General features: G+C 48.7%; 2 protein-coding genes across 2 annotated transcripts; both read right to left on the bottom strand.

Annotated features, from left to right (window-relative positions):
• Positions 1-5,450: 5,450 nt before the first annotated feature.
• Positions 5,451-6,575, bottom strand: LOC135807952 (uncharacterized). Its single transcript, XM_065321265.1, has one exon. The coding sequence runs from the start codon at positions 6,573-6,575 to the stop codon at positions 5,451-5,453; it is 1,125 nt and encodes a 374-aa protein (XP_065177337.1).
• A 6,640-nt stretch (positions 6,576-13,215) lies between these two features.
• LOC135805771 (actin nucleation-promoting factor WAS-like) lies at positions 13,216-14,964 on the bottom strand. Its single transcript, XM_065319861.1, has one exon. The coding sequence runs from the start codon at positions 14,708-14,710 to the stop codon at positions 13,295-13,297; it is 1,416 nt and encodes a 471-aa protein (XP_065175933.1). The 5' UTR covers positions 14,711-14,964; the 3' UTR covers positions 13,216-13,294.
• Positions 14,965-15,789: the final 825 nt, after the last annotated feature.

The raw sequence follows: 15,789 nt of genomic DNA on the forward strand, positions 1-15,789 counted from the left end.
AAACCAAATCGAAACAATTCGGCGCCTTGGTAAGGGTCAATGACTTTTCGAATGTACTACAGGTACTACATGTACTAGTAGCATGACATTACTTGTTTTAGCCAAAGCCCCACCTTAAAATAATAGCAAGAAGGTACAAGAGAAGAGCTAGAGAGAAAAGGGAAACCAAGGAGGAGTCCAGGTGGAAAAGGAAAGATACTAGTACTTCGAAGTAAGAACATTGAAAGGATCGGTCACGCAATACAGTTAATTCCCATCGTGGATAGTAGTCCGTGAGCCAAATCTCAGAATCGGCCGTTTTAGCATCGACCGTTGCACCCAGAGAGGGACAAATCGTCCTTCAGCACACCGCTTCACGATGGTATCCTGAAGCGATTTCCACTTGTTGGACAGTTCGAAACTGATCCAGGGAGGTCACAGAAGACGCCAAACATCTTACTTTGCTCACTGACAGCAGCGGCCATTTTCGCCTTCTTCGCTTGATCTTTTTGCGCTTGTTCACGGATTCTCATTTTTTGAAGCCATGAGCAGATACCACGAGTGCACATAACACGGAAACCAGTGCACAAAACTAGATTCGAATTTTTTTGCCGCTGAGAATTATGAATCGGGATGCAAACAGCAGCAAAGCAGGTATTTTACGACTCCCTGCAGCAAAGTCACTACTGTTTGTAGTTACAATGCAATCGTTCAGAACTGACTTCCAAGAATGTCCTAAATATCTCTCGACATATTTGTTCACCACTTCCTAGGCCAATAGGCGTAGTAGACTGTAGTGAGTAACCTTCTGGAGCAAATGACGACTGCCCCGAGCATGAACTTCTTTTCATCCTGTTCAAGGTCAAATATTACTCAGTTTGCGTTGAAGAATAACAATTACATTCGTGAATGGCCGAACTGAGAAAACCCTCATGATTTCTCTTGGATTTCGTATCCCAAGTTCCTCTACTTGGCTGGATAAATCGCCTCTTGATTTCATCATACTGGACTGGAACTTGTAGATAATAGCGAGCAATGAATTGGTGAGTGAAGTATATTTCAAAAGTAATAACCACTCGATTACTGAATACGTAGAATACTCCAGTATTATAATGATATGAACACAAAAGCTAATGTGACATTACAGTAGTACAATAGGAAGTACGTCACCACTGTTGTAAATGCACGCGCTGATCCTATCCAACCTGACGGCCAATGCAAGAGGTTGGAATTGGCTATTGATTTCCTAACACACTCATACAGCACCAAAAGCTATCTGTCATTGCTCATTTTCAACTCAACATAACACAGTTGCAAATCACCAGGTGCACATCTTGGCACATAATGTGTGCTGTCGCAGTCCACCGCAGAACATAGTAACAGATAACTACCGATATAAGATGATGTCACACACATACATGCATGCGCGCTCCCACACCCACACGCGTGCGCACACACACACACACACACATGAAGCAGCTGAAGAATCCGACTATGCAGTCTCCCAGGCACGCGCACACACACGAACCAGCTGCCGAATCCAACTATACAGTCTCCCAGGCATGCACGCTCGCACACACACACACATGAACCAGCTGCCGAATCCACACAAACACGCGCGCGCGTACGCACACACATGAACCAGCTGCCGAATCCGACTATGCAGTCTCCCAGGCACGCGCGCACAAACACGCTTATGCGCACGCGTGTGTGCGCGCACACACATGAACCAGCTGCCGAATGCGACTATGCAGTCTCCCAGGCACGCGCGCGCGCGTGCGTGCGCACACACACACACATGAACCAGCTGCCGAATCCGACTATGTCAGTCTGCCATGACTGCGAAACCAACGAAGACATACGGTGCATTGGCTGCTGCCAGACTGGTCTGCTACAGGTTTGCGACGCTCTTGAGTACACTTGTGGCATGGCAGGCCTCTCTTCGAAAAGGAAATGTTACAAATACTATACTGAATCCGATCACGGGAGGCCGGCTGTGGTGGTGAAGCAATTCTGAATGCTGTACGCCACTCTCCTCGCTGCTGTGCAGTGTCGAACCAATGTCCTTCAAGATGTAAGTGATGGATGTCTCTTCGGACAACATCACACCAATGCTGTCGGGTTTCACACACACACACACACGGCGCACACCTTGTCGACAATTGCGGAATCTAAAACCCACCAACGGCCTGAAACACGGATCGCACTGGCCGCAGTGGCTGTGGCAACACCGTGCCCCAACACCAGTAGTAACCTGGGGTGGTGTCACCAACAAAGGAAAACGCCTAGCACGCACATGCACGCGCACACACACATGCACGCGCGCGCACACACACATGCACGCTCGCACACACACATGCACGTGTGCGCGCACACGCACACATGCACGCGCGCGCACACACACACATGCACGCGCATGCACACGCACGCGCACACACACACATGCACGCGCCCACACACACAAACACGCGCCCACATGCACGCTCGCACACATGCACGCGCGCGCACATACACAAACACACGCACACCCAGAAATGTGCACACAAACACGTGCACACACACACATACACAGCTAATGGTATACAGTAGTATGTTGCCCGCAAATCAGCCAGGTGCTCTGGCTTGGACCTCCAGCAGCGCTGGTTTCGCCCTCACTACTTGTCGTCTTGCCCTCTCCAGTGCTGCCTGCAACAAAACATTCCCTTCCGGAAACTCTGGGTGGACCAGTTCTCCGTGTTGTGTTTACGCCGTGCTCTGCTTTCATAATTACCGGTATGGCATTCGTTCTTCGTATCAACCACTAAGCTCCTGGTAGGTGGCCCCTTACTGGCCTTAGGATGTGGCTCTGGGTTCACTACTACATGCACATCACTGTCAGCAAGTATAGACAAAGCAAAATCAGAGGCACTGGTCTTCTCCAGGTTTGCAATTGCTATCACATGGGTGCAATTGGTGTAGCACTTTCCATGATACCAGCCACACCATTTACTCCTCCCTGAGCTCTTGTGCTGGCAGAGAAAAGCCCAGATATGGTCGTCCTTCTCTCGAGCAGCGCTGACGATGCGACACCAACTTGTAGTCTCGATATTACTCACTGCAGGCTTCTCGTTTTTACTAAATTGGGCGCTGTGACACAGACACAAAATTCCAGCAATATTACTCCGCTGGGCTGTCATTTGCCACTTCGTTGCCGTCAGCTGCCTCATCCAGCACCTCGCTACCACTAGAAACGTCTTCCTCTTCTTCCATTGTTGTCAAAACAACATCAATGTACACGAAAGGAATAAACTTCAATAAAGTGATCACAATATCCCAAGTCGATATTGTCGTCAACGTCGTCATCTTCTAAAAAATAAATTATTTTTCCTCACTCCACGCGAACTCGTGTTTTGCGCTTGCTCATACGACGCACACCTCACCACTCGCGTAAAAATATTTGTTCTCACGGTGGAATTTGGTCGAGAAAGAAGCCCTCGCGAAGGTCTCTGGATCGGTTCTGGAACGTCCAACAAGCGAAAACGTATCCTTTGTGATGTCCTTGACCAACACTGTAAGCGGCGATTTGTCCATCCGAGAGTGCAACGGCACTTGTGATTTTGAGTTTTGGCTCACGGACTATAGGATAATTATTCCACCCCTAGGCCCTACGCAAGATCGGCAGTAGGTCGTTATCATAATAATGAAAAAAAATAATATTTACCAAGCATGCCTGCAAAAGACTACAACTACTAATGTGAGTTCCAGTGAAACTGGTGCTACAGTACCCAGTACCGGTAATCATACAGTACCGGTAATCATACAGTACCGGTAATCATACAGCACCGGTTACCGGTTATCATAAACAGCACAATCATTTTCTTCAAAAAGTATCTAAAAAAATGTGTCAGTACGCCCATGCCTGTAGCAGGTGGCAGCCGTCAGGAAGGAACATATCACCATCCAGGCATCCCAACGCAAGCATCCAGGCATAGGGCCCGGTAAGGCTAAGGTCTATGCTGACTCTGAACACAGGCTTGGCAACTCCGCACCCAGGACTTTACAACGGCTTCCTGTCTCATAAACAATGATAAGCGACTTCCAAAGTGGGTTCCGATACTTGCTACACTTTATTATCTGGTTTGATAGCAGAACACACTGTGCAGACTGTCCCTGGATCACTGCACACTGCACCAATGCGTGAACAATGACTTCACGTCAGACACAGCTAGCTGCCTCTGACTAACACTTCTGATGATGTGATTATAATTATAATAAGCAACACTCATACTATATATATAGGCAAAGCAGAATGCAAAGATCAAAAATATCTCCTTTCACTGGATGCAAACCGCCTGGTCATGACGTACACCCACTGCACTAGCGGCATGCAGACTATCCCAAGATGACTGCTGCTTGTCACAGACCAAAGAACAGAAGGGCAAGTCGTATTGTCACCGTTGAATCTGATCATGCGCATGCCCAGACAATCCCAGCAAACACATGCATGGAGTTTGAGGTTCTTGCCGGCAATTTAATACCACTGGTAGCCGGTGTGCTAAGTAAAAGAGAGAATAGACGATGACCACTAAATGCCTGGTCAAATAGCACCAGCATGCCAATAGACTAGCAGTCCTGCAAAAATAAACTGGCAATGCTGTGCATCGATATCAGCATGTAGAAAATATCATACCACCTCATCAGGCTGCTCAGTAAAGGTCTGGTCATTCTAGAGTGTTCTGGGGCTGTTTATCAAAAGCCGAAGTGTGAATCGTGTTTCTTCCTCTAAAGTTAGCTTGGCGCGATGTTTAGCACCATCATATCTATGTCCTAATGAAATATGACAAGTTTCACTCTCCAGCACAGAGATGTGGGCAAAGCTAATAGGTTGGCACTGCGATGACCTGCCAGCACTAAGCCCCATGCATGGCTCCATGCCTAGATGAATATACAGTACATGTACACGGCATTGATACGCAAGCAAATCGATTATTCCACAAAATTGGCAAAGGAACGAAAGGATATCTAGTCTCATATTTGTTGCTTACTCTCAAGCACTGTTTTTGTTGCCAACATCTTACTCAGGACGACTGGATATCATAATAATTATGACATCATTCAATGCCATGCAAGCCACTGAGATCCACTCCAGCTAACTTGCATGGCCCAATAGATGTGGGTGCTACACATATCATAATACTCATCTGGAGGAGTCTAATTCTTCAAGCATTGCGGCGACATCTAAATGCAGAGGGGCCTCCTCTGCATCCCTCTCAAAGTTGAGCAGTAACCGGCAGGTAGTGTGCAAGCTCGTCTCACATCGCACACAGCGAATATAGCAGTTCAGGTGGTGAGATGAATCATAATCACAGGGTTTGCAGTGCATATACAATATACATACCATACCTGTGCACTGATGTCAGGTTGTGTTCATGTTCCGATAGATCAAGTAATCTGTGCAATGCGACCACCACCGCCAGTGCCCAGTGGCGGCGTTACTGGACAGCGCGGACACTGCACTGCTGAAAGACGGTCGACTGGCTAAACGTGATGTTCACCTTGCTTTCGTCCGGCTCTTCTTTGGACAGATCTGGCACGGCAAACGCAAAACGGCCGTGTTCCGCCGGTTTGGCCACGGTGGCCAAGCAGAGCTGTGGCGGATTGCAATCAAATGCTTTTGGCGAGCCAGACATCAGACGCGTGAACGAGCCCGAGACAACCGGTACTATCGTCGGTAAAACCGGCGACTCAAACTCATTCGAACCACGCCGACTCAGGTGCATCTGTGGCGATGGACTGAAGCGTGGCGTGTCTGATACATTACCGATGGGTATGGCAACTGAACAAGTTGGCGATGGACTGGCTTGACTGGATTTGCTGGTGACCGGGGAAATTGTCGATGTGCTCGTAAATACATTGGGATTTGACCCGTGCCGGGACACGAGATGAGCAAGCGGGGGGCGCCGGCCGTCTAATGTCGCCTCCAGCAGCTCCGCGTTTGGAGTCCCCAGCACGAGGGCATCTAGTTCTGAGCTCACGCTGCCCACACTAGCACGGGAATTAGCTCTGGGCAGGCGGGTAAATGCATTGGGTGATCCTGCCACAATAAAGCCAGCATAGCTAGTTGAACTGCTAGAGCCTGCAGCACCAACACTGGCGCTGTTGGCATCTAAATTACACTCCGTAGCCATGTCAATACTGCTTGGTCGAGATGTTCTCCACGATCCCATTCCACCATCACCATCTATCTCCCTGTCTTGTCGCCCTAGCGGTACTGGACTTGCGCCAGGACTTCGGCGCATCTTTGCAGCACTACTTTTCCCCGCCGCTGACGCTGCTGGTGAACCAGGACTGCGACTTCGACTATTAGGATCAGGCGAGGATGCTACGCGAAACGAAAATGGTGATGAAGAAGGAGATGGTCTCTTCTTGCCTGCTGCTGCAGAGCTCCAGTCAGCAGAAGCACTGCTCGGCGCACTAGACGCAGGTAGAGCTGACTGCGACGCAGCTGAACCTCCATGCTGGCTGAAAGTTTGTGTGGCACGCAACGGTCGCTGATGCGCTGAACGAGACGATCCACCCGAGGAACCTGGACGGCGTGTGGAGCTGCCCTGCGACATATCCACGTCTCTGTCAGGCAAACCGTAGGAAGGTTATCGTACCCAACGATGGGCAGGCTCGCCAAACAGCCGTCGTGAAAACACAGGGTGAACTAACTTCACCCACGAACTGCCACTGTCCTCTCAAATAATTTTCGCTTCTACACCTTGCGCTAGCTATCACACAATGCATGCTACCGCATAAATCATGCACTCCCTCGTTGCAAGTCATTGGCTCTTTACTCCACTTCACTCGATCTGGATCAGTGATGAGTAGGTCGCGCGAGTGGATCAGCCTAGCTCTACTCACACACATTTATTGATTCTTTTTTTTATTTGGCAGGCCAGACTCGCCTGCTCCATCACCCATCACTCTCTCACTTGTCTCAGCAACACTTGTTATGCAGCGAGTAGCGTCACTCCATGGTATCGGATATGTTGTTGTCAGTAGAGGTGCGCGCTAATCTAAGCTGCCATGAATGGCACGCACAGTACAGGGACTACAGGCACACACACACACACACACACACACACACACACACACGTCGACGTACACACACACACACACACACATATACATGCACGACGTCGACGGGCTAGCAACACGCACACGTGCAAGCGCGCAGGGGAGGCATCCCGCGCGGCCTCTCCGGCGTCGAGAGCTTGATACTGCTCGCTGAGCCGGCTGACAATATTCTGCTTCTGCTAGTTTTGGCCTGAGGCTGAGCCAGTGAATCTAGAGTTGAGGAGTTGACCATGGTTGACACAATGACAGAACCTTACTACATCCACACTAGTACAAGTACAACTACAGTGCAGGTGTGCTGGAGAAGGGTAATGCGTAGCAGCACATGTCATCTGAATCATCTAACGTTATACTATAGGCTACTGCCACTAGCTGGAGGAGTAATGCCAATGGAACAGGATCAGTCAAGTAAGTTTGATACTGCACTGCAGATAGTAGTTGTCATTGTACCAGCAGTCAGCACCTTGAACATGATGATAACATGAATATTTTTGAACTCTTAATTTTCCTCTTTTTAGATACACCTGCACCAAGCTCAAAAATAATATTGAAATAGTATAGGGAACCTCCTCCATAATGTGGCAAAACTCTTTGTGTGAAATGCAAAACTTGAGAGTTTGTGTCCCTCAGTTCAGCATTATTGTAGACTACGTGTTGTCGGCAAATGATATTATGGGGTGAGCTAGCGGAACCACTTATGGGTGCTAACAAGAGTGCATAAACCAGAGTATGCATCTGTGGTTGTGGGTCAGTGCGCGGCGCGCTACCTTCATTACGTAATTTGCCTCCATCGCGCTCTGAAAGCATGCACTCAAACCCACAATTTCTTGTACGGAGCCCATCCGGTTTTGGTCGATTCGTTCCAGCACCTAAAAAAATCACGGTTTGCGTGAGACTCGGCCGAAGGCCCAGTTTTCCGCATCCGCAGGAACGCCACCACCCTCTTGGATCAAGGCAGGAACACCACCACCCTCTTGGATCAAGGCAGGAACACCACCACCCTCTTGGATCAAGGCGCAGATGCAGCTCCTAAGCGGTGGGAGGTGAGTAGATCAGACCCACCACAAAGTGGTCAAAGACCGAAATCCCATTCACTGCATCCATGTTTCCCTCGTGCCAGGCCACGAGTTCCCGATTAACTGTGGGTCGCAGCACGGCTGGAAAAAATCCTTCCGCTTCCAAGCAGGACTTGAACCTGGTACTCTCTGTTTCTCAATCATGGTCTTAGACCATCCCACTATGCCTGCCAGTGCCTGCACCTACACGATCTCTAAATTCTGGCACGTGAACTCCAGTTCCGTACGAAAGTTCATTTCAAACCAGAGGGAAAGTGCGGTGTTTGATTTTCCGCAGTGCCCACACTGCAGCTGAATGATGTAATGAAGGCAGCGCGCGCACCGCGCATCTGGCCCATAGAAAAGAGATCACAGTTGCATACTCTTGTTTATGCACTCTTGGCGCTAAGTACACAGCGTGAGTCAGCAGACCGCTGCTGGGCGCTACAGTACAGTACTGTCGGGTAGCGCCGAAGAACGGCCAGGCTAGAATTTCACCAAGCACAGCATACCAATGTATACAAAGTGACGGAACTGCGCATGGACTGCAGTACATGAAATAGGAACAGTCTAGGCTAGGAGACCGACCCCTAGTTCTTCGGCGACCGACAGTACGGTATGTATGCAGCATGAGTCACCAACGCATCGCTGGTACCATGGTGCTGTGCTGTGACTTTGCCAAAGCATCTCAACTGATGATGGAATCACATAACCTCTGGAGGATTGAAAGAGATGACGTCGGGTGTCAAAATCTAACGACAAAATTTGTGTTCAATAGCGACTTTCGAGGATCCACTCTGCCGAGCGAAATGCACACAGGTCAGGAGGGCCCAGTCCAGTCACTAGCGGCGGATATGTCACTATGCTGTGAAGGAAAACCACGAAACTGGATCCAACTGGATTCAAAAGTCAGCGTTCTCATGACTCCGGGCTGGCTGTGACGTAGCACTTTCAATCCATAGTATACTGTTTTCTAGCTTGAGGTTCTCATCGCTAAATTTGTCGTCGACAAGGGGAGGGGGGTTGCTAGATTTCGGCTGCAAAAATGCTTCCATGTTTATTTTTTATTATTACTTTTTTTACACAGGGATGCAGTGAATGGGATTTTTGTCTTTGACCACTTTGGTGGGTCTGATCTTCTCACCTCCCACTGCTTTAAAATCCATGAAGGGTGGCTGGGTGTTCCTACGGATGCGGAAAACTCGGCCTCTAGCCGAGTCTGACGCGAACCGTGAATTTTTTTCAATTTTTACACATCCCTACTGGGAAACATGTGGATGAGAGCATAAAACAAGACGAAGGGGATGTAGGACCGGCGTGCTAATGTACCCAGAGCAACTCGACCAAGCAGAGGCCTCGATGTTGGCGTTGCAATCAAGCATCGTAAACTGATGGGGAAAGGGGGATGGGGTGTTGCAGAAGAACTTGGACAGCAGAACAAACAGAAGAGGGTATCACACTCTTTGCGCTAAACTTGCACCAACTAATAATTTGAATGATGACTACATGTAAACTAAATAAGAAACCAGGAAATCATAACAGACTACCTAATGATGCAAAGTGAATAAAAATGGAACAGGACCAAGGAACTACAAGTTACGCTACAATGTCCACCAACACCACCAGTTGCTTGACTATCAGCTCATGCGATAACATTGCACAAAACTGACCGACGGTACTCACGTTCTACAACTAACTGGCTAACAGCTCTAGCGCATCTTGGATGCGCACTCCAACAGCCTTCCAACTTGGAAGGTTCTATGTTATATGAAAACATAAGAGGGGAAGGTGAGCGCAACCAAGACAAGCGCAAGCTGAAAGTCTCAGCTGTGAAGGACGTTGGCAGATGAACATGCATGTCGATGACGATACTGGCAAGACCATTTGACAATATGGTCAAACCACGATTCATGAATAGAACGTCAGTACTATCGGTCAGTTTTGTGCAATTTTATCGCATGAGCTGATTGTCAAGTAACTGGTGGTGTTAGTGGACATTATAGCATAACTGTTACTTGTAGTTCCTTGGTCCTTTTCTTTACTATAAATTATTCATCTATCGTCTATCCTGATGAGCCGTCCTTATATACGTCGAAACGATCGCCGTGTGAAACTGCTGCTTGTTACTGCTGCTTATTCATCTATCGTCTATCCTTCCACACCTGATGAGCCGTCCTTATATACGTCGAAACGATCGCCGTGTGAAACTGCTGCTTGTTACTGCTGCTTGTTACTGCTGCTTGTTACTGCTGCTTGTTACTGCTGCTTGTTACTGCTGCTTGTTACTGCTGCTTGTTACTGCTGCTTGTTACTGCTGCTTGTTACTGCTGCTTGTTACTGCTGCGTGTTACTGCTGCTTGTTACTGCTGCTTGTTACTGCTGCTTGTTACTGCTGCGTGTTACTGCTGCGTGTTACTGCTGCGTGTTACTGCTGCTTGTTACTGCTGCTTGTTACTGCTGCTTGTTACTGCTGCTTGTTACTGCTGCTTGTTACTGCTGCTTGTTACTGCTGCTTGTTACTGCTGCTTGTTACTGCTGCTTGTTACTGCTGCTTGTTACTGCTGCTTGTTACTGCTGCTTGTTACTGCTGCTTGTTACTGCTGCTTGTTACTGCTGCTTGTTACTGCTGCTTGTTACTGCTGCTTGTTACTGCTGCTTGTTACTGCTGCTTGTTACTGCTGTTTGTTACTGCTGCTTGTTACTGCTGCTTGTTACTGCTGCTTGTTACTGCTGCTTGTTACTGCTGCTTGTTACTGCTGCTTGTTACTGCTGCGTGTTACTGCTGCGTGTTACTGCCGCGTGTTACTGCCGCGTGTTACTGCTGCTTGTTACTGCTGCTTGTTACTGCTGCTTGTTACTGCTGCTTGTTATCCATCTAAATTGTCATAGTCTATGTACAGTTCTGTTTAACCGAGGCGTTCGGTTTTTCATGGTTCATGGTTCATGGTTCATGGTTCATGTTCGCTTAGCTTTCCCTCAATCTTTGAATCTTTAGAGCCACGCAAGTTGTGTCACGAGTATGTTGCTATGCGTCCTTGAATCATGGTTTGACCGTATTGTCAAATGGTCTTGCCAGTATCGTCATCAACATGCATGTACATCCGCCAACGTCCTTCACAGCTGAGACTTTCAGCTTGCGCTTGTCTTGGTTGCGCTCACCTTCCCCTCTTATGTTTTCATATAACTTAGAACCTTCCAAGTTGGAAGGCTGTTCGAGTGCGCACCCAAGATGTGCTAGAGCTGATAGCCAGTTAGTTGTTGAACGTCAGTACTGTCGGTCAGTTTTTGTGCAATGTTATCGCATGACTGTCAAGTAACTGGTGGTGTTAGTGGGCATTATAGCGTAGCTTGTAGTTCCTTGTTCCTTTTCTTTACTATAAATTCGTCATTGGAAAACACTGCAGAAAAAACATGGCAGAGATTGCTAGTGGACCTTGGCCTTGAAAGTCTGTAGAGCCTTCAAGCTTGGTGGGATGTTGAGTACCTCATGGGGCCCATGCATCGTTAGCTGCATAGGAGAATACCCGGTGAAGCAGGTCAGGGAGAAAATTTCGTCTGTCAATAATTTTGTCCAACTCCAAAGAAAGGGAGTTCGTCCGGTTGTAAATTTCGTCCATGGATCATAAGAGTGTATTGAAAAGCTGGATAAATCGACATTAGTCCGGCCTTTAATTTAGTCCAAAAGCTCCTTGGACGAAAAAGACGAAATTAAATTCCAGACGAATATTTCTGCTTACCGTATACAGTAACCCCAAGAGTATGAAACTCTACATAATTGTGGGGTCTCGTGTGGCGTGCTGCCTACATACATTGTCTGCTTACAAGTCCACTTTTCTTGGAGATTTTGTGTGGCTGTGTGACGTGTCACACACAGGCATTGCCTTTGAACTTACCGTATTACGCTTGAAACCGTTGTGGCTAAACCTTAGGAACTCTAATTCAGGCAGCTTGGTCATTATTTCACTTCGTGATGAAGCTGTCCCCACAGGATTCCGCGGACGCGCAATTTTCCGCGTTATTGGCTGTCATCCGCGTTTTCGAGAGATTTTGCATAAAACCCGCGTTATTCATGGAAATGTACAAGAAAATAAATAGTACAGGATGTTGAAAATGTACTACAAAGTCGTACCGGTGCATGAGTTTGTACGACAAAGTTGTATACTGACATGAAACTGCATGCTAAAGTTGTACAAATGACAGAGAAATCGTGCATAATGATCGCATAATCCCGCATATTTGCCGCATAATGGCCTGTTTTCGCCCGCATAATTATAGGATTTCGTCCGCGTTATTCTGTGAGGACAAATGAAGGCAGCGCGCCGCGGAGAGCACCCATAGCTCGGAGATCAGGGGTTCTGGATATTTCAATTTCATTCGAGGGCTACTACTTTGTTTCCCGGAAAAATGTTGATATTTCCGGATAGTAGACACCCTTAGCAAACAATGGTGACGCTATATATTACGGTACTCGTACCTTGATCATCCAAATAGCGTTGAAGCTGCAGCGTAAAAACGTTATGGTGGCTGATTTATCGTTGTGACCAACGGTACGTGTTTTAGCCAAATATTGCATAGTCCGTACGCATTTCACCTTGTATCGCGTCTATGGTGACAAAAATGGTTGTACCGCGCGAAATCAAAGGTACAGTCAGACCTCGCATAACCGCACACATCCGTTTTCCACAAAAATATCCGGATAGGCGAGGGAACCGGATAATCGAACACACATACTGTATGTAAGCATGGCATATGCTGTACATTTGTAACCAACTATTTTCTTCCGGATGGCGAGGGATCCGGATAAAAGAGGACCGGATAAGCGAGGTCTGACTGTATTCTCGTGGCAACAGCGTACTAAAAATAGCGTGCATCTTGCTAAAGGTCGAACCCAAATCACGGTATTTCCCCCCTTACGATAGTACCGTTACAACATAACGTTTTTTGCTAAGGGTGTCTAATGTCATCATCTGTCCGAATTTTCAGGAGTGGAACGCACTGAATTGTGCATGTGAACATTGCACTGCCCCCCCCCCCCCCCTCCCTTGAACCAAGACTCCCACCACCATTCGATCCAGAAGACAAGTTCGAAATTTTCATCTGTGTGTATGGTCAAGACAAGTGCATAGAGCACATCAAGTGAGTACAAGTTAATAGCATATCTAGTCCTCCCAGTCCTCGTCATCATCATCAAACTCATCATCTTCATTGTCGGAGTGAATGACCTTGCTACGATCAGCCAAGGCCTTGGCAAGGGCATTCGCCATACCACCTCCACCGGCTGCTTCCGGCTCATCCTTCGTAGAGGCGACGCCTGAACCAGCTTCAACCTTCTTGAGTGATGCACCAGCGCGGATCGAGTCAAGCAGACCACCGCGGCTACCACCACCACCACCGCTTGGCGCAGCGGCTGGTGGGGGTCGTGGCCCTCCACCGGGCGGTGGCCCACCTCCTGACGGTGGAGGTGGTGGTGGTGTCGGTGCTGCTGGCGGCGGTGGAGGAGGTGGTGGTGCAGCTCCACCTCCGGACGATGGCGGAGGAGGTGGACCAGAACGGGAAGACGGCGGTGGCGGTGGAGCTCGTGCCCCACCACCATGTGATGGCGGCGGCGGTGGAGGCGGTGGACCTCCTCGCGAGCTGGGTGGTGGTGGAGGGGGGCCACCACGCTGTCCCCCTGCTGCTGGTGCTGGTGGAGGTGGTGCCATGGCGGCGCCCAGGCCCCCCAGACCACCATTGCTGTCCATCTCACGCACAGCCTGCTCTATGCCACCATGCTGCTCAATGTAGTTGAGAATGAACTCAGCCGTATCTCGGTCCTGCATCTGCTCCTCGGTAACACCAGCAGCGCTAAACAAACGCTTCCATTCTGGTGCAATGTTATTGGAGTCGAATCCGCTCACGGGATCCCAGCCGATATGTGACAGATGCTGAAAGTTACTCGGACCGGAAATGTCGATTTTCCTGATCTTGCCTTTGCCGTCCTTGTTTTTCTTTGATTTTTTATCATCTTTCTTGCCCCAGAATGAAGGTGAAGGGTCTTTCTTACTGGACTTCATTGTATTAGGGGCTGGTTCTGGTGTTGCTGCTGGAAGTGGTGGGGGCTTTGAAGGAGTAGGTGTAGGCGGCCCTGGCTTTGTGGCGACAGGCTTCTTATTCGTCTGCTTTGCCATACGCCTCTCCTGGCGTTGGGAAATCTTCCTCTCCAACTCCTGTGCAAAATTCATTGCCTCCCCCTCATCTGCAAAATTCAGACCGATCGTGCAGTTATCGCCTTGAAACATGTGGAAATATGGCTTCGGTTTCTTGTAGGAAAATTGACTGAACAGTTCTTGATCCCAAACGACTTTGTAGTCCTCCATCTCTATCAAACGAATATAGTAGCTCTTCTTTGGGTTGTCCTTGACAAAGACAATAACACCAGTGTTCGTGTGCGTCCATTGTGTCGGCTGGGGCTGAGCTTTGTGCAATTGGCAAACTGTGATCGCCATTGCAACTCGGCGGTTTCCCAAAAGCGAGATGATCTTCTGATTCTCCTCATTACTAAGCAGGTTAGAGCGGGGAACTTCAGGGTTTGCCATCTTCCAGGCCTAACGCCTAACGCCTACACTACGAATACACTGAAAATGCAAGACTGGCTTAGGATAGGGAGAAAGAAGACTAATTCCAAGGCATCTCCAGCAAGGAGAAACTGAACGAAATGGATAATACACAGCGCGGTTGGCCCAAAAGCTGCGATCTACAAATTGAAGTGCACCGTAGAGTCTATGAGCTTCACGTACCGTGTGTGTACTGTGCGCCTGTAGCTGTGTCTTTTTTGACGAGTGTTTCCGGTTCTTCACTGACTTCAGTTCACAGTTTCACAGTGCACCGTAGTGTGGTTCAGCACTGGCAGCCTCACCTCATTCCGGAAGAGCTGCGTAGTGCGCATATAAATGCCCCATATACACACAGGCAAGACTCGGCAAGATCAAAGAGTAGACTACGTAGATTATCATGATGGGGCACTATCCAAGAGAGAGAGAGAGAGAGAGACTCGGAGAGAGAGAGAGAGAGACTCGGAGAGAGAGAGACTCGGAGAGAGAGTAAGTTACATTTATAAAGACAGGTAAGTCTAACAAATGAGGACTGAGACCTCTACAACAGGGTTTTTACGCCTGAAAGCAGGTGCATGATTTAACAAGCAGGTTGTCAGTCTAGATTTTATGCGCAGGAGAGAGACTCGGAGAGACTCGGAGAGACTCGGAGAGACTCGGAGAGACTCGGAGAGACTCGGAGAGAGAGAGAGAGAGAGAGAGAGAGAGAGAGAGAGAGAGAGAGAGAGAGAGAGAGAGAGAGAGAGAGAGAGAGAGAGGGAGAGGGAGAGGGAGAGGGAGAGGGAGAGGGAGAGGGAGAGGGAGAGGGAGAGGGAGAGGGAGAGGGAGAGGGAGAGGGAGAGGGAGAGGGAGAGGGAGAGGGAGAGGGAGAGGGAGAGGGAGAGGGAGAGGGAGAGGGAGAGAGAGCACGAGTGTACAAGTACGAGTGTACAAGTACGAGTACAGGGGAGGCACTATCTTTTTCAATGCTGGTAATCAAGTTTACGTCCGACGATGATCCGGCAGTTGTAGTCTTTGGGGTGCTGAGTCGAATGGTCTTAGTCCGAGGAAGCTGAGACACTCCC

The sequence above is a fragment of the Sycon ciliatum genome, chromosome 1 (genome assembly GCF_964019385.1).
Source record: "Sycon ciliatum chromosome 1, ocSycCili1.1, whole genome shotgun sequence".
Taxonomy (NCBI): Eukaryota; Metazoa; Porifera; class Calcarea; order Leucosolenida; family Sycettidae; genus Sycon; species Sycon ciliatum.